At 41.2% G+C, this 19513-nt stretch overlaps 4 protein-coding genes across 4 annotated transcripts; 3 read left to right on the top strand and 1 right to left on the bottom strand.

Annotated features, from left to right (window-relative positions):
- Window positions 1-4700: 4700 nt before the first annotated feature.
- On the top strand, window positions 4701-5795 carry M430DRAFT_28817 (hypothetical protein; the record flags this gene model as incomplete). The annotated part of the gene is made up of 2 exons (XM_024865823.1): window positions 4701-4735; window positions 4769-5795. The coding sequence occupies 2 exons, from the start codon at window positions 4701-4703 to the stop codon at window positions 5793-5795; spliced, it is 1062 nt and encodes a 353-aa protein (XP_024720621.1).
- A 1042-nt stretch (window positions 5796-6837) lies between these two features.
- On the top strand, window positions 6838-7867 carry M430DRAFT_35664 (hypothetical protein). The gene has a single exon (XM_024866786.1). The coding sequence runs from the start codon at window positions 7183-7185 to the stop codon at window positions 7729-7731; it is 549 nt and encodes a 182-aa protein (XP_024720620.1). The 5' UTR covers window positions 6838-7182; the 3' UTR covers window positions 7732-7867.
- Window positions 7868-8461: 594 nt separating this feature from the next.
- M430DRAFT_102738 (hypothetical protein) lies at window positions 8462-10296 on the top strand (the record flags this gene model as incomplete). Its single annotated transcript, XM_024860818.1, has 5 exons — window positions 8462-8837; window positions 8885-9020; window positions 9065-9626; window positions 9697-10184; window positions 10230-10296. 5 exons carry the CDS (start codon window positions 8462-8464, stop codon window positions 10294-10296), a joined length of 1629 nt encoding a protein of 542 aa, XP_024720619.1.
- A 5967-nt stretch (window positions 10297-16263) lies between these two features.
- M430DRAFT_103850 (hypothetical protein) lies at window positions 16264-16416 on the bottom strand (the record flags this gene model as incomplete). The annotated part of the gene is made up of 1 exon (XM_024860885.1): window positions 16264-16416. A coding segment is annotated over one exon (153 nt), but the record flags the coding sequence as incomplete, so codon positions are not given.
- Between the last annotated feature and the right edge of the window lie 3097 nt (window positions 16417-19513).

The raw sequence follows: 19513 nt of genomic DNA, 5'->3' as shown, positions 1-19513 counted from the left end.
TCGATGTTCGGGTTGTAGCTACGTAGCTAGGGTAACCTAAGGATCACATTAGCGGCCTCTATAGTGATCGCTCTAAAGGTAGTAGCCCGTACCGAACTTATTAACGGCCTAGAGATCGTCGCTACTCTTGTCCTGTTATCTAACGCCTTTACTAGTATTCGTCCTTTCGCGTCCTTAACTAGTAGGCAATATTAGGGTACGACGTCGTAAACAATAGTGTCGACAAAGTCTTCGTTAATAAAATTTAAAGTTACCGCTAAGTCTACTAAAGCCTAGGCCAGGATGTCCTCCCTATCCTTCCCTCAAAATGTTATAGGGGTCGTAAAAAAATTCGAATTAATACTAGTTACGTTTAAAAACTAATCCTGTCGATCTAACATAGCTTGTAGAGTATCTATGCTGTCTAGTAGAGAAATAGACAGAGTAGCTGTTTAGCTAATAAGTTCTATGTCCTATAACCTAACAGAATTAAGATATTCTTCTATTAAGTAGAGTAGGGCGAGCGTAACTAATGATTCTGCCTTTATACTAGGCATATTATAAGAAATAGTTATGTCTAAGTAATAATTGTCGTCGTTATTAGCTATAGGTAAGTAATGTTGTGTTAGGGCCGAGTCCTAGGTAAGGCCTAAGAACTCCCCTCTCCCTACCGCCCTTAGTAAGAGGACTTGTCTTTTTCTAATCGATCTAGGTAATCGCTAATAAAGTAGCTACTCTTTTGATAGTAGAAACAGGTTTACTTAAGACGAGCCTTCTTCCTCGTTTCTACTAGGATGTCCGGATATAGAGAGTCCTTTCTCTTGTTACCTACTAATTCCGTTAGTAGTTTCTATAAAGAGTCGTCTAACTTCGTAAAGGTGACCGACTTCCTAGGCTTCTTCTTGTCTTCCTCCTTTCGAGAGAATAATCAGGACTTACTCTAGATCTACGCTTTTATGTTAAGAGCCGCGCGTTTTAATTCTGTATACGTCGCCGAGAGGACGCTATTTAAGGATTCGTAAATACGCTCGAGTATAGGCTCTATAAGCTTTAGCTAGTAGGCAGATAACACTACCGCGTCTAATGTTACTTACACTACATTCTATAATAGTGACTTAAAGTAATTAGTGAATTCTTGTACTAACTAGGACTTAAACATTTTATACCTGTTTAATTTTAAGTCCCCTTCTAACGAGGTGTTAGTAGGACCGTACTCTTAATACAACTACGATTTTAGCTGTACCTAGTCCTAAAATTTAGCCGATTCCTCTAGCTGCGCGTAGAGTCGTGCGAGTTGTATACGCGTCTTAATAGTGTACAGAAGGTAATCTCGGCCTGTAGCCGCCTAAAGCGCTAGGTCTACTACTCCTTTTCTTATTAGGTAATCTTTAATCTCTAAGATCTATAGCTAGATGTCGTCCTTCTTTAGATCAAACACTAGTAGCGCCTTTACCCTAGGACGATCCTAGGAACAGCCCCCTTAGGGTTCTAGCTACTACGACGGCGTAGAGATCGTCGGTAGTCCTGTAATGCTTAAGGGCATAGGTCGTGTGGCCTAGAGGTAGGCGAATAGGTAGTAGTATAGTTGTCCTAGGAACAAGACATGTTACTATACTAGGTAAGGCTAGAAAGGCGGCTAGAAAGGCAGGTATAACGGTAGAAGCTGACCGTACAGGTCTAGGCCCCCGGACATTAGTAGTAGGTTCTGTTCTGTCGCGGCCGCCCCTTGTTACTTTATTTTCGTAATAAGTTCCTGTTACTCCTTAATCACCCGGGCTTGATCCTCGATAATACGTTAGGATTCTGCCGAAATAGATCGGCAGGTCGAGGAGCGGTCTTGGTTTTACTACTCCTAGCTAGTCTGTCCTAGGTTTACCCTAGGACTACCCTGTAGGCTTAGCTCCCGCTAGCTAGAGCACATGTTTTCAGGGATCGATAATAGAGGAGAGGACGATCTGTCTGTAATAGCGTCGTCCCTGTTCCGCTCGTAGGATAGATTAATGCTATTCGAGTCTTGTGTAATAGCGTCTTTGTAATCCCTACTGTTTGCCGACATGTTGACTAGTCTACTGTCCCCTAATAGCGATCTAACGTCTAGTGTGTCCCTTCTCTACAATCTTTGTAGCGCCTCTTCTGTACCTTCCTCTACCGTATATTGTTTACCTTGTTAAGGACGAGGAGCCGAAATGCCTAGGGATGATTGTATAAGAAATCTACTCCGGATTCTTAAGCTAATTAGGAAACTCGACCGTACGTCTACCGTACGTCAGATAGTAGGTAGTCGAATCAACTAGGGAACGAAGTAGGGTAATGTCGATCTTGTAGCTAGCTGCCTGTTCTAAGTGTTAAATTAGTAGAACGTTTAGAACGGCAGGACTTTAAATAAAACAAATTTTGCCGTAACTCGATACTAGGCCGGACTTAAGAGGGGAAGAATAAGACTGTGACGGACTTAGGCTGTCTAGGGTAGTATTAGTTTTAAAGGATTTCTTATTCTTAAGGATCATCAAAAGGACGGCTACCGACAGGAGCTATATACAGGTTCGCTTCGGTAAGCGCTTAGTAATGGGTGCCCTAGGCATCTCCTGGGTGTACCCCATGACAATTAACAAGTGTATTATAACTTACTATAAGGGGTTCTTCTTTTTAATAGATTAGTAAGAAGGGTTCTAACAGGCTATTTAAGACGTTATATACGCTAAAATAGTAGAGGTATATAAAGCTATTCTAGAGAAGTTTAAAGACGAGTTTTATTAGAACGATAGTAAGCCTTACTAGGCCCTTGTTAACGTGACTCCTAAGTAGGTTTAAGAGGTTGTTAAGTTTAATCTTAAGAGGTAGGCTCTTGTCTACGTAATTAGCTAGTAACTAACTCTCTATTATAAATATATTGTTTATACCTAAGTAGATTACTTTTTTTATACTAGAACAACTATAACCTTATGCCTAGAGAGAGCTTACGCTATTATTAAGGGATAGATTAGTAGGCCCTCTAAGTACCTACACGCTACATAAGAAGTAACAATACTAGCGATTAATAATTAATTAAACAAGACTATCTTGTTAACTAATAAGAGGTACTAAACTACTCTTGCCGGCCTATTAAGCTAGTTCTACTATTAGGTTATAGGTAAGATCTCTTACTTTAGCCTATATAAGCTAAGAGAACAGTATAAATACGTTAAATAGTAAAAAGAATATAAGGAACGTAGCCTAATCTAATCTAAGTGTACTAGATCCTTTAGTACCTTAATAAGGATGCCTTGTTAGTATATAATCAAGGCTAGATTAGCTAAAAACGTAGGTATCTTACTACTCTATTACTCTTATTCTTACTTCTAGATATCTACCTAATCTAGAGATCGATCTATAGCTATTACGCCGTTAGATTTCTACCCTTATTAGTACCTTAATCGCCCTCCTCCTAGTACCGAATAGAGCCCTCCTCCTCCTTCTATCCTCGATCTTATTGATCGACAGTACTAGCGCGATCAAGAAGCTAAGAGACGAGCATAAAGGGCACACTAGCGGGCGAATACAAGGGCTAGAACAGCTTAGACAGGCCGTATATTAAGTTAATATAAGCAGGTAGTAGCTCCCTTACGGCACTATACAGCGTGTGTTAAATCAGGGCACGATCGATCAAGGTACTAGGGCTGTCGATCAACAGGCTATACAAGAAACACCTGTCCTTTTGTGCCACGTAATACGGCGACGGCGACGGCGACGACAGCGGCGATAGAAAACAGGCCAGTTCTACAGGCAAATCCAGCTAGTCAAGCACTGCCGCCGTCCTAGTGGCCTGAGTAGGACTAGGGGACTCAGAATAGCTTCATTCTAGCTACTTAATACGGGCTATAAAGGGGTGCTATACGGGGTGTTATTTGGGCTGTTGATATAGCTGCGGTTAGCTGCTATAATACTGTTTTTAGGTGCTATTTGACGTGGTTTGGCAGCTGCTATAAGCCTGCTGGTTGGGCTGTTTTTAACTGTTATTTAGGCTGTTATTTGGGCTGTTATTTGGGCTGTTATTTGGGCCGTTATATCGCTGTTAATATGGCTGCTGTTGACTGCTGTCAAGCCTGTTTTTTGGTGCTATTTGACGTGCTTAAGCAGCTACTACCAGCCTGTTGGTCGGGTGCTATATGAGTCACTTTTACTGTTCTATTTGAGCTGTTATTTAGCCACTTCTAACGAGTTGTTTAAGCTGTTGTTTGAGTTGTTATTTGACCTGCTGTTATTTAAGCAGCGACTGTTTGCAAAGGTACTTGTTGACTCTATAGAGTCTAGTGCTAAAACTAGGTACTGGCAGAAACGTTTTCTGCCGGTGGCAGGGGGGGGGGGAGGGGGCTCGTATAACAATTGGGGGGGGCTCGTGTATCAGCACTCTCTTTTTCCCGTCTGGCGCGACACTCGGCGTTGGCGCTTGGCGCTTGAGTGGATTTCAGCCGCCATCACGTAAGGAGGATTTGAAACCCCCTCCTTTATAGATTCGTTCGGCTATTACAGCGATTGATGAAGGCAATGCTGGCGGAACAGAGAGAGAGCGACGGAGGACAAGGGCGAGCGGCCCAGCGCTCCAGCATGTAAATAATACCTTAGGCAGCAACATCTCATTGGGCTTAGATAAGGTAGTTGGCGTCAACTATTGCATGGGCCTACGGCCTGGATCGGTTTATCAATCAATCAAACAAAATAAACAAACAATAGATTTGTTCAAAATGAGCAGTCCTTCAACGCAAGTTATTCCTTCCTTGTTCGTCTAGGAACACAATGTTAATGTCTGCAGATCGCCCTACTACGTGGGAAATATCTTGAGGCTCTTGCGGCTAAACACGGAACCCGCTCGACTGCGCGAGAGCCGCGGCTTTTCCGATTCCATCAACGTTAAGATCCTGAAGGTCATTGAACCTATAACTCTGTCAGTCGTCCTGCAAGTCGCTCTTCTATCTCACGATCTCAGTGATGGAAACGAGCCTCTAATAGCCATCCTGAAACTCTATGACCGTCGATTTGCGGCTGGGCTGCGCGCTGGCGATTACCGTTACAAAGCAATTCAGCCCTGGGACCCAGCTCATGATGACGCTTTTGTCGCCCTTGCTCAGAGCGACGAAGCCTCGGATTATAGCGGAAAGGATAAGGATGGCAATCCCATCTTCCCTGGGGAAGACTGGACAGTCGCACAAAAAGAGGTCTTTCTATACCACCAATGCCTCGAGCTCTACAAAGCAGAAGTAGAAGCTTACCATACCCTAAAACCTCTCCAGGGAATGGATATTCCTGAGCTGTACGCTAATGTCTGTTGTCTCGAAGGTGAGTCGACTGCAGCGCCTGCTGTCTCATACCTACAGGTCAGCGGCATCCTCCTCGAGTTTATCCCCGGCTTTGCGCTTCGTGACATTGCCACTCATGCACCCGAAGAAGACTGGCAAGTCATCTGCGACGACGCAATTGCAACCATCCACAAGATTGACGATCTCGGCGTCCTGAACCATGATGTGCGAATAGACAATGTGCTTGTCCGACGGCTAAGCAATGAAGAGACAAAGAGAGACATATACAAGGCTGTGTTCATTGACTTTGCGCTCTCGGAAGTTAGAGGCGAGATGTCGGCTGAGGATTGGACGGTCAAAAAGTGCAGACAGGACGAAGAGGGCGCAATTGGCTATGTGATGCAGGCACGGCTTAAGAAGCGCGTTGGCTCGCGGAAGAAGCATACAGAGGTGTTTCCTTTTACGTATCAGGCGACGGGTCGTTATAGACATAGTGAAGATGGCTACAAGGGACCATTGGGGTTTTTTGTCCGCTCAGATTGAGAGCTGCAATGCCTAAGGTATGATAGGGTTGACTGATGCTGTTCACTCCCTCGCCGTGTCATGACAGCAGGATTGGCATGTAGGAATCAGTGCTTTGCTGGTTTCACTATTGGTCGGCACAGCCTCGATGGTTCATATTGCCAACCTTTGGGCCATGCTATTATCATTGGCATCCAGCGACCCAATACGGACACAGATATTGACCAAGAAATGGCTAGGACCTATCTGTGAATACAGCTAGCTCGATGTCGGTTTCACCAGCTTCTCAGTTGTTTACATTGGGCCTGAAATAGTGACAGAGCCTAGTGTACGTGTAGATCAGCTTTCAACTCTGCCAACCTCGCCTTTCACCCTTTGCAATAATATATTAAAAGACACGATTCAGCGGCGCAACATGCGGATTATGATCATGCTATGGCGGTTTTGGTTTGGGTGGACCGTGGGAGGAGGGGGCTCGGCGGAGGCTGAGTATATCACGTGATCGAGTACTACGTGATTGCAGGGAGCACGAAGAATACCTAGGTACCTAGGTACCTAAGGTACGTGTCAAACAAATGGGAGGTTATATCACAAATGATGTGGTAACAGGCGAATTCTAGTGGGTTTGAACTGGATTGAATTGAATCAAAAAGGAGGGTAGCTAACTACCTACTCTATACACCTTATTCAAAGGTGGGAGTGCTATATACAGGGGAAAGCGCGATATCCTCTGGATGGGAATATAAGATAGGTGCCTGAGAGCCTGAATATCCAACAGTTCCAACATGAACAACTATTGATGTGAGGGGAACGATCCCTATTCCATGCACCAGGGATCAATCAATCAGTTGGTGATCAGGGGAACGTGATCCGCTACCCGGTAGGTGATCCCCCAGCTCGACACTACCTACCTACCGGCTTCAGGCCGAGCACTAATTAAGACCCAATCGGTCTGGATTGAGGCAGTGTTCTAATCTATATTTATGCGAATTGATCGAGGCAGGATCCTAATCCAGATTGTCGCGGGGCCACAGGGTTCTAATCCATATTTATATCCGAATTAATCGAGGCACGGCCCTAATCCAGATCCACGCGGATTGATTGAGGCACGGCCACGGGGTTCTAATCCATATTCATCTCCGAATTGTTTGAGGCTGGGTTCTAATCCAGATTCACGCAAATAGGATGATCCGTCAACTCCATGAATCCTGCCATCAAGAAGTCTGGAGTTTCGTAGCGAAGCAAAGTAAACGGACCTCTATATAAAGGACTTGTGAAGCTCCCCAGTGCTACATTTCAGACAGCTCAAATCAATCAATCAATCCATCAACACACCAGACCTATCAGAATCTCTGTGAACTTCCTTCGAATAACCAACCCTTCCAATCAACGCAAAACACGTACAATCATGAAGTTCTCCACCACTAGCATTCTCGCCATCCTCGCCGGCGCAACTGCCATCACGGCAGCTTATGTCCCCACCTCCGCCCGCGACGTTGACCTTGAAGCCTCTAAGGACTTCGAGGTTATGAAGCGCGAAGCCTACGCATCAGCCTATGCCGAAGCTTATGATGACATTCTAAACGCACGTGACCTCATCGATCGAGAGGCTTTCCCGGAATCAGAGTCACTGCCAGAATTCCTCGAGGCTCGTGGCAACGACGCGACTATCCTCGACTACCTCCGGAACATAGATACAAGAACTGCGACAGGTTCCTTCAACAAGAACGTGTGGACGCGTATCCACGGTGATACCAAGTCGTCGGTTGGAGGGAACTTGCATATCGAGACGGGGGAGTTTAACAACAAGCCTCAGGCGCGACTGATTCAGTCGGGGGTGAAGGGGTCGGCCGGCGTACTCGTGACAGTTGAGCCTGCGCGTGCTTCGGTGGGTTGTGCGGTGCATACACTCAGAGTTCACTATGGTGGTCCTCAACCTCCGAGCAACGACTGCTGATCAGGTGCGAGAAGGATACAAACGCAGGCCTAGAGGCGCATGGAGTTGTATGGGGGGATATGTCAGGCGCAAAGGATATAAGATTATGGAAATATAGCAAGCAATAAGACTTCTCATCTTGACAATTTACCTCGCTCTAGAAACTTGGCATCGCAAGTGCCAGATCCTCTCCCTTCAAAAGATCCTCTCCCTTCAAAAGATCCTCCCCCTTCAAAAGATCCTCCCCCTTCAAAAGATCCTCCCCCTTCAAAAGATCCTCGACCCTTGCAGGCTATTCCTTATCGTTGATTATATTTACATAGAGGACGATCCTTTTGAATAGGACAGCTACCTTGATTGTTATATAGACAGTCTATGACTATAGGGGCAGTTCTGTTCCAAAGGATAGTCAATTAAGCGAGGATAGGTAAGGTCAACACTCGGGGACGGTCCAGGATGGTCACGGGATGGTCATTCTGGATAAAATAGTTCAGATCGAACGCTAAGCTTTTATCTAGACCATAACTTTTGATGATTGTCGGATGATGATCAAGGTGGGATCAATCTAAAAAGACTGCCATAGGGCTGTCATAACGGCCCTGCGCCTCCCTTTGAGTTTGAGGTAGCTCAGGTACAACTTAGTACAATGTTTGTTGTATGTATCGTGTGCCCGAGAGGCGATCGTCGGTGTCCTCACCTTAAGGCGACCTTAAGGCTTAAGTCGACCTCACCCTCTTTACCACGTCGTGTCATGCCTCTCTTTATCCATTTCGGCCTTGCGCTGGTCGCACTCGCATCACTCTCTCTGCAAGTCGCGGCCCATGGTGCAAACGCAAATGCAAGTGCAAATGCCTTTCAACAGCATTGTCTCTCCTTCGCCCCCGAGAAGCTGATCTGGAACTCGACTCGAACGCACCTCGAATATGTCGCCAATGGGACAACCCTCGAGTTTCCGGACAATGTTGCCTCCTGCGCTCGACCCCAACAGCTGGTATCGGCGGACCTGTGCCGGATTGCGCTCTCGATCCCCACGTCTCAACGCTCAAGTATCGCTCTTGAACTCTGGCTCCCGGAGCAATGGTCCCAGGCGCGCTATGTGTCGACGGGCAATGGGGGGATAGATGGATGTTCGTCCTTCTGGTGGCCTGAAAGTGCTGTCGCTGATCCTGTCTAGGCGTAAAATACGAGGATCTGGCCTACACAACTAGCAACGGATTCGCCGCCATGGGTACCAACAATGGACACAATGGAACCACCGGCGTGACTTTCCTCAACAATCCAGACATCGTGGAGGATTTTGCCTATCGGGCGTAAGATTCACAACTCCACTTCAAAACCAAGCTGACATCGGTAGTCTCCATACCGGTACTGCCACGGGCAAGCTGCTTACCGAGAAATTCTACAACAAAACACCAGCGTACTCGTATTACCTAGGATGCTCTCTCGGTGGTCGTATGGGTATCAAGGCAGCAGAACTGTACCCCGATGACTTTGATGGCATCATCGCTGGCTGTCCCGCCGTCGACTTCAATTACTTGCAAGGGGAGAGAGCTATGTTCTACCCTATTACTGGCGCCGCCGGTTCTCCCAACTTCATCGAACCAGACCTCTGGACAGGCCTAATTCACAACGAAGTTCTCAAGCAGTGTGATGCGCTTGACGGCGTAAAAGATGGCATCATTGAAGTGCCAGATCGATGCTACTTCCAGCCCGAGACTTTGCTCTGTCGACCATGGTGGTGGCCGTTTGGGAAATCTAGCCCATGTTTGAACTTTCAACAGGTTCTGCAACTTCGGCAGATATATGCTCCTTATACTTATCCCAATAGGACATTGATTTTTCCTCGGATGAACCCAGGAAATGAAATCTTCGCCGTCCAAAAGTTTTTCGCGGGTGCTCCTTTCAGTTACTCTGAGGTATTAATTACGTCCTTCGTCAAGGGAAACAGAACGAGGAAGAGTTCCCGTCATTTGCTGACCAAGATAGGACTGGTTCAGATATGTCGTCCTAAGCCAACCAACTTGGAATGCTGCCACCTACAACGAAACGCTTGTAGCTCTTGCTCAGGAACTCAACCCCTTTGATATCCAGACTTACCCGCAGACGCTCCCGGCTTTCAAGGAAAAAGGGGGCAAGCTACTCAGCTACCACGGCGGTCAAGATAATCAAATCACGAGTTTCAACACGGAGCGCTTCTGGGATCGTATGGCTGAGGCAGATCCCCAGCTACAGGATTGGTACCGCTTCTTCCGTATCTCGGGCATGTTTCATTGCAATTCTGGCCCTGGCGCTTGGATTGTCGGTCAAGGTGGTGGAGCCGCAGCTGCGGGGATACCGTTTGAGCCGCAGCAGAATGTTCTTGCTGCGATGGTTGCCTGGGTGGAGAAGGGACAAGCACCAGGTAGCCTGACGGGTACAAAGCTTGTGAATGATACCCTTTCAATGGGTATTGATTTCCAGCGGACCCATTGCTTGTAAGTATAGCCGTTATCTTTTTGTTTTGGTGCTAATCATGATAGATATCCTAGCACGCAAACATATATCGGTGGTGATTATAAGCTTCCGTCGAGTTGGAGATGCCAATAACATGGAGAATTTAAAGTGGAACTTGTTGGCGCAGTTTCTGATTTAAAGGGGATGCTCTAATTCCCCAGGTCATTATTCTCGCTGTATATATCACGGGCCATCTCAGTGCCCGTTACATACCTTAGAGGCATACAATCCTGTCACACGGGAGGGATCGGACAGAGGATAATGAAGGACGATTGACTTGATTGAAGTGGAAAGAAAGGGTAGCTAGCTAACTACTCTATATACTCAGCTATTTACAGGGGAAGGCGCGATATTCTCTGAACAATGATACAAGTGCCTGAGAGCCTGAATATCCAACAGAATCCAACTGCATATTTACAGGACTCTTGAACGTGAGAACATTGATCCCTGTACAGCTAGCTGTATTTGACAAGTCTACCTTGATTGATATGCAAGAATCGTTTGAAGAAAACGGGAATGTCCAACCATAATCTCATGTCCGCCCAGTCACTTTTCCCACACTCGGGCACCTACTCCTAAGTCCTGCCCTATATCGAAATTCACAACACAGCTAAGACCCCCCTCCTTTGGCATGCACCCCTAAGAATCTAAGATTTCCTTAGTATCCCTGCTCCTACTCTCCATCTCAATCTCCGTAGTCCTCATAATCTTACTAAATCCCTAACGATCCCCCCTTTCCTTTCTACTGTCTAACGTAGGGCTAATGCCCGTCTTTGCCGTCGTCGAAATCACAGTCATTTGTCCACCCGTGAGTTTCTCAAAGAAGATATAGAAACCTAGACGCACCACCATTATTGTAGCCGCGATGATGCTAACAAATTCTTCCACTATAGCAACAGTGTTGGAGGTGGCATATGCCCCTGTTCTAGGTCAATATAAAAGAGTAGGAAAGGGCTCAGAAGAAAAGATACATACATTGTAGGTCGGTTTAGACAAGGCGCTGGGTTTGTACATCAACACAACACGCCAGATAGTGAGTGCAGCTAGTATGACTATAGTTATCATTGGTTGGAGAGCACCGTTGTAGGACTTAAATGTGGAACGTGGAGGAAGCGTACATTGCATCTAGTGAAATTAGTCCAAGGATCTGCCAAAGCTCTTTCGGACGGTATTCTAGCTTCAACAACGCCGGGAAAACCATAGCGATAATGCACGCAGGTAATAATGTTTGATCTTAATATACTGTCAGATAAAAGAGGTTATATATCACTATAAAGAAGTAGTAATAACAGGCGAATTCAAGTGTTTTTAGTAGTACAACAAGTAGATTAAATTAAACTAAATTAAATAGAACAGAGAGGAGTCCCTTACTCTATATACTTAAAAAGGGGGTTACTATTTACATGTATAGGCGCTATATCTACTATAAACAGGGTATATAGGTACCTAAGTGCCTAAATCCTAACAACACTATAAACTATTAAAAACAAGGTGTAAGGGATCGATCCCTATATATTAATCAAGGGTTAGTTAGTAATTAGGGGAACAGATTCTGTATCCTAGTAGTAATTAACCCTACTGTTTAACATACCCCCTTAGGGATCAAGCTGATTCTAGACTTGACTAGAGAGCCAAGTACTAGTACGGCTCTCTTCCTAGCTCTCTCTCTAATCAGGTAATAATAAAGCTATTCCTATACCTAAAGGTGTACTAGTACTTACTAGTACGGCTCTCTCCTTAGGTAGAAGGTTAAAGAATTAAGGAAAGTACGTAATAGTAGGCACTTAATTAAGAGGGGCTTAACGTTTAAGTCCTAAAGCTCCTTAAAGAAGAACCTTAAGGACTTGTAGTACTCTAAGTAGCGAGACATGTTAAGTAATAAGGTCGAGTAAGTAGTAGAAATAAATAGAACTAAAGAATATAACTATAGAAACAGTTAAATCTCTAAGAAAAAAAGAGTAGACTTCCTAAATAAGAAATATAGCGTAAAAAGTAGACTTCTTAAATAGGAAATCAAGCTTAAGATAAGAACTAGATCTTAGAACAGGTCCTATTTCTCTTACTTAATCGTTTAAGTAAGAATTGCCTTTAGACTAGCGTAAAAGCTAGTTCTAGGTATTTAGTAGTCAAACAAAAGGGTTTCTTACCTAAATAGAGGGTATTTAACTGCCCTAATCTATAGGCTAGCTGTCGTTTAGGTTTAGGGTCTTAATATCTACTAGATTAAGTAATTTAATAAATTCGATATGTTTCTAGCGTAGTAAGGCCTTAGTTAACCTATCTACTAGCATGTTATAGGTTAACAGCTACTATAGACTAAGTCTCTCTTTAGTTACCTCTTAGCGTAGCTAGTGTTAATAGATATCTACATGCTTAAGCTTAGTAACTAGGCGTAGAGTTCCTAATTACATAAGGCGGATAGTTTAGGCGTTATCTATATTAATAGTAAACTTCTTATATAATTTTAATAATATCTTAGTAAAGAGGCGTCTCTACTAGTAGAGATCCTTAGTAGCGTAAGACAGGGCTAAAAGCTTAGCCTCTATACTTAATGTAGTAACTGTCTTTTATTTAGAGGATTTCTAATTAATAAGGCCTCTAAACAAGTAAAACATATATCCTTTAGTACTCCTTCTAGTTTTTAAGTCGTTAGTATACACTATATTACTAGCGTAAGAGAACGCCTATTCTAATCTATTACTACCTCTAAATTAGATCCTAAGATACCAGGTTCTATAGAGGTATTAAATAACTCTTTCTATAGTACGTAGATAATTAGAGAAAGGGTTTAAAAGAAACTTAGAGAGCTTGTTAGCTACTCTAATAGCGTTAGGTCTAGTAACAATAGTTGTATAAAGAATTAAGCCTACTTTCCTCTAGTAGCTATAGATCTCTTAAGGAGAGGCCTGGCTAGGGTTTAGGACTAACTCTATAGTTAACATAAGTGTTAAAAGAACGTTCTTCTCTTCTACTCTTAGGTAAAAGGTTAAAGTAATTAACTTAATATAAGAGTCTTAACTTAACTATATCTATCTAGTAGTTCTGTCTCTAGTTACTTAGATACCTAAGAACTACTTTAATTCTCTTATATTACGTATCTTATAGGTACTAAACAGGCTCTGTTTAAAGGTTTAAAGGTGTTATTAATATTCCTTCCTTACTAAGATAGTAATATTATTTATATAAAAGAAGACAATAAGGTATTTATTTATATAAAGATACTCGGCCTCTAGAACTAGATACAGGCTAAGCTTAGCTAGTGTTTTAGTAAAGTAGGTATACTATAAGAAAAGGGAATAGTGTAGCCTATAAAGAGCTTTAAGAAAGAGGAGAACATACTCTAGGTTATTAAAACCCTTAGGATGTTTAATATAGACAGTTTCGTCTATATTACTATTAGTAAAGGTATTTATAGCGTTAAGCTAGTAGATCTCTAGATTAAAGTAACAGGCTATAGCTATTAAGCCTTTAAAAACCTGTAACGCTAGAGTAGTAGCGTAGTTATCCTAGCTAGTAAGATGTTAGAGATTACCCCTAACTATAAGTCTAGCCTTAAATTTATTAAGAAAGCCGTCTGTATTAAATTTATATATAAATACCTACTAGACAGGGATTATAGTTACTTTAGATATACGCTTAAGAATAGTCTTAAAGGTCTTACGCCTAGTAAGATCCTTATATTCTTTTAACGCCGCTACTATAAACTTATCCTAATATAGATAAGTTTAAACCTCTTTTTAGTGTTTAGGAGTAGGTAGAAGTTTAGTCTTGTATAGCCTCCTTTTAGCATGTTCTATACCTACTTAGAAGGTAGTGTAGAATCTACTATAGGCTTTAATTTACTCTATTTAGATAGTATAAGCCTTATACCTGTCTTATCGATTTCGTGTTCTTATTAGAAGGATATTTACTAGATTTAGGCTAGTAGAATTAGAGCTACGCCTACGTTGTTGATTCCTTAGTCTAGGCTAGTGTGTTTCCTCTTCTAGCTCTCTCTCTACAATAGTTGTCTCCTTGTCTTCCCTAGTTATAGCCTTATTTATATCCTTAGTTGTGATTTTAGATAAGTCGACGTTTAGAGAAGGATTTATATGTGTAAGAGGAGTAGTTAGAACAGGTAACGCTCTTAGCGTTAAGAGAGGATTAGTAACAGGATTATTAATAGGATTATTAGTAGAATCTACTAATAGATTAGTAGTAGTTTTAGTAATAGTATTAGTTGTTATTAAAGGAGTTATTATTGTTATTATTTAGACAGGATTTGTTAAATGTGTTAGTTCTATAGCTAGTAGGTTAGGTAACGTTCCTTCCTTAACAAGATTAAAGGGATCGTCTTCTTCTTTAATTTACTAGTTATATTTACTAATTACTAGTATTTTAATAGCTTTAATTACTTCTTTAGTAGTGTCCTGTTTATCTTAGGGCTAATACCTTTAGGATTTATTAAATGTGACATCTCTAGCTAATATTACCCTATTTCTAGCTAGAATCTAGACCCTAAATATGTTAGTAGAGTTATATCTTACTAAGTATCTAACAAAAGCTCTTAGTTCTAGCTTGTTAAGACGTACTATATTCTTAATTAGGGCGTAGGCTTTATAGCTAAAGGCGTAGAGGTAAGAGAGGTTTAGTTTAGAGTAGTAGAGACACTTATATAGTGTTTTCTAGCCTAAAGAGGTAATAAGAGATCTATTTACCAGGTATCTAGCTGTTTTTATTAGTTTAGGCCATAGCTTTAACAGTAAGTTAGATCCTATTTTTAGTACTCTTACTCTACTAAGGAGTACCCTTCTAGATCTTTTAATTAGCTTATTTTAGGCTACTATACGTAGTACTAATTGTTTAATAATAAAGCCTTTTACCTCTACTTACTTATTAAAATCCTTCTTAAGAGACGTTTCTTTATTAAGCTTAATCTAGTAGACTTTAGTATTAAAGTGTCTTTTAATTAAGGAAACAAAGTGTTGTATAGTAGCTAAGGAGCCTCGTTTAGTTATAAGGATATATACAAAGCTTATTCTAGTAAGATCGTTAAGAAAGTAGAGGATATATACCTCTTTAAAGTCTGTTAGGTATATTTAAATAAGATCTAGGTAGATCCTAGTAAACGGTTTGTCTGTATACTTAATAAGAGCTCTAGATATAATCTGTTTAGCGTTTACTAGATAGTAAACCTTATATAATAGGATTAGGTACTAATCCTTAGGTACTAACTTAACTCCTTTAGTACTAGTAGCTAGGCGTTAGATTGCCTCTATACGTAAGTACCTTATCCGTTTATACTAGAGCTTAACTAACGCTTTTAATAGTACTCTTAGTAGGTATAAGTTAGCTAGAAAGGCCGCTAAAATAACTATTAATTCGACAGTTAATACAATCGTTACTACTAGTTATAGCTTATATTTAATTAGTTTAGGTATAGAAACAGATGTAGAAACAGATATAAGGACAATAGGTATAAGGATAATAATAGTAGAAACAGCTAAACTAGAAGTACTCTTAATAAAAGAAGGTTCTTAAATAGTTAAGAAGGTAGATCTAGTAGTAGTACTATTATATTCTAACACCTATTAGTTAAATTTTGTTACACGGGATATTTGATCTATCGTCGTATTACAGGAACCAATAAATTGAATTAACTAAGTAAGAAGTAATTATATAGAGTGCCTGTATAGCAATAGTAAACAACTAACTTTTGGCGGGTTGCTAACCCTGATTAGGTTAGACTTAAGGCTCCGGACCTCCTAGTCCCGTAACTACTAACCCTACGTGATTAGGCTAGTGGTTTCTTGTAACACACCCTTAAATCTACGCCTGTAACGTCCTATCTATCTATCTAGCCTAAACTCTATACTACCTGCTGTTCTACTAAGTAAGATGTCGAAAGAGGAAATAGAAACAGTAGACCGGTGAGATTCTGCTACTACTGTCGCTAAAAAGGGAAATAGAAATAGTAAACCGGTGAGTTTTCTGCCGTCCTATCGCTATAAAGGGAAATAGAAATAAGGAATCGTCCTAATTAGGCAATTAGGACGCCTATAGTGTACGTACTCAACAGCCTCAAGAGGTGACTAGAATAGCTACAGCGTGTAGGTTTAACAGCTTTAAGAACTTAGCGTGTTTCGGTCCTTTTAGAGCTTTAGTAAGCCTATCTGCTACTATATCCTCTGTACGCTTAAACCAAACCTCTATTTTGCCTAGCGCGACTTGCTCTTAAATATAGTAGTACTGTACGTCGATGTGCTTAGTTCTCTAGTAGATAACTAGGTTATCTGTTAGCGCTAGGGATCCTTAGTTGTTACTGTATATTCGGATCGTTTTAGTGTTATCCGAGTTGACACCTAACTCGTAGAATAGCTGTCTTAGCCAGGCGGCTTCTCTTATAGCGTTAGAGAGCCTATAGTACTCTGTTTCTATAGAAGAGAGTACTACTACCTATAGGCGCTTTGATCTAAAGGATATCGCGCTACTGTAGTAGCTAAATAAATATCTAATAGTTGATCTTTGTGTTTCTATACAACTAGCGTAATCTAAGTCGCTATATCTATATAACCCTTCTAACACTCCTTTACTTATCCTGTATGTGATTCCTAAGTTAGGTATACCTTATAAGTAACGTAAAGCGTGTTTTGTAGCGCTTATATAGTTAGTAGAAGGATTCGTAAGATAGCGTAACAATACAGACATTAAATAGTATAGATCTAGGCGTGTTTACGTCGACAGGTATATAAGGGAGCTAACGATCTACTAATATAGTTTAGTCTAATCTACTATAGCGTGTTCTAGGTTTAAAACTATAAGCTTTACGTAAGCTAGATCTAATAGCGTCTTAGAGGCTTTATAGTCACTTATCTTAAAGCGTTTAAGTACCTTCTTAACGTAAGCGTCTTGTATAAAGGATATAGTCCTATTACCTCTATTCTTAACGATCCTAACGCCTACAAAGTAGTAGTAGAGACCTAGATCCTTTATCTTAAACGCGTTCTGTAGGGCTACTTTTAGATTAGCTAGCTCTTTCCCTTTTAGGCCGACTAATAAGAAGTCGTCTACGTAGGTTATAACGATTAATCTGCTCTTAAGGTATCGATATATACAATTATTAGCTATTAGGGGCTTAAAACCTAGCTTAATAAGTACTTAGCGTAGCTTTAGCTACTATAACCGTAGAGCCTACTTTAAACTATATAAAGCCTTGTTAAGCTTATAGACATAGGTATTATCTTTACTAGAGCTAGTTAGAAGTTCTACGTATATATCCTTATCGGCTTCCTTATTTAGAAAGGCTATAACGTAGTCTATTTGTTCTGTTTCCTAGTCTTCCTTAGCTACTAGGGCCAGGATTACCTTCTAAGTCATGCTTTTAGCTATACTAGCGTAGGTCTAATCGTAATCACGCCTATAGCGTTACTTATATCCTTTAACTACCTAGCGGGCCTTGTAGCGCACTACTAAACTATTAACGCTAGTTTTCTTCTTAAACACCTACTTGCTACCTAGAACCTTAGTACCCTTTTAAAGGCTTAATCTCTTGACTAGACTCTACGTATCGTTCTTTACGAGTAAGTCGAGTTCGTTCTGTATAGCCTCCTTCTACTACTTAGACTTAACGCTACTAACTGCCTCCTTGTGTATAATCAGGACGTTTTCTAGATCGTCTTTAACTACGGTCTAGTAAGTAGCGTAGAACGCTATAGCTATAGTAGAATAAGCTAATTACTACACCCCTTGTTTAGTATTATCCCCTACATCTTCCTTAGTTATGTAACGTGATTAGGATCGAGTTATTCAGGCAGTTTCGAGGTTAATAGAACGTATAGAGTCTTAAGCTTAAGCTAGAGCTTAAGCTAGAGCTAGAGTTACCTTTGGCTTGTTCTTTAAACCTTTTAGGCGCCCCCGGCCGCGCTTAACAGCTACTAAATCAGGCAAGGCGGCAGTCGACTAATCTTAGATCTGTTCTATAGTAGAGTTAGTATTAGCTAGTAGATTAATATTAGTAGTAGTAAGGGGCGGTTTCTTAGCTATTTCGGCTACTTTAGCTAGATCTTAATCTTTAGCTAGCTCCTGATCTTTAGCTTTATCTTTGCCTTTAGCGTTCGTTAAATCTATAAGTAGATTAGTTAGTAGGCGCGGTTTAGTTAGTAGTAACTACATCTTATTATCTAACACTTCTAATACGAAACCTCTTTTGTCGAATCTTACGTTCGATAATCTAACGATCTTATAAGCTCTTAAGGGCACGTAATAGTAGTATATTTAGTAGCCTTTAAAACCAAGAAGGATCCCCTTTTTAGCGCGCTTATTAAACTTTCCTAACTTAACCCGTCTCTAATCCGGGATATAAATATATACCTTATAGCTAAGCACCTGTAGGTAGGCTACAGACGGCTTGTTGTCTTGATTTAGGTATAGCTAATCTATAAAGGCTTAATATAGGGTTTTGCCCTTAACAGCTAACGTAGCTGTTCTATTAACAACATAAATTGTCCTTTCTAGTAACTCTAGCTATAGCTCTTTAGGGACGTTCTAGTTAATTATAGTAGATCGTAGCCGTCTAGCTATAATCTTGTTTGTAATCTTAGACACGCCTAATTACTTAGGGGTATATAGTATAGTCTCTTTAACTTAAATCCTCTTTACCTTACAGACGCTAGTTAACGCGATACTACTGTATTCGTTACTACCGTTAACTATTAATATAAGGATCTTAAAGAGGGCAAACTAACGCTCTGTTATGTTAATAAAGCCGAGGATCTTATTATAAGCCTCCCCTTTCTTCTTGTAAGGGTAGCCTTATCTAGTACAAGTTACTACATCTGTTATAATAGTAGTGTAGTACTTACTATAGAATCTAATTAGGGTAACCTCTACTACGTCTATACTTACCTCTTAGAGTATAACAGTAGGCCGGTGTTTAATAGAGCGTCTAACTAAGCGTAGTAGCTTTAATAGCTCGTAAGGCTTATAGAGAACCGTAACGCTAAGATCTATATCCGTAGGCTCGTCCGTAATCTGTATACTAGTAGTGATTTCTGCGGTCTTTTAGACGTTATTAAAGCCTAAGTGCCCTAATCTCCTGTACTACAGTTTGATTCCTGGTTTGCCCTGTTAAAGAGCAGCTAGTAGTACTATAATATAGTAGCTAGGCGAGTCTAACTATAGATATACCCTTGTATCGTCGACCTTATAGAGTACAAGTGTCTTCCCTTCTCTGTCTAGAAGGGCTCTCTTTATAATAGATCTGCCGTAGTATAGTAGCTTAACACCTAATAAGAGATTAATAGAGAAGGTTAGAATAAACAGAACTCCCTCT

Source organism: Amorphotheca resinae, assembly GCF_003019875.1.
Source record: "Amorphotheca resinae ATCC 22711 unplaced genomic scaffold M430scaffold_7, whole genome shotgun sequence".
Classification (NCBI taxonomy): domain Eukaryota; kingdom Fungi; phylum Ascomycota; class Leotiomycetes; order Helotiales; family Amorphothecaceae; genus Amorphotheca; species Amorphotheca resinae.
This window is presented reverse-complemented; position numbering and strand designations above follow the sequence as displayed.

Coding starts and splice junctions, on each gene's coding strand:
- M430DRAFT_35664 (XM_024866786.1), top strand. CDS start 7,183: ATGAAGTTCTCCACCACTAGCATTCTCGCCATCCTCGCCGGCGCAACT.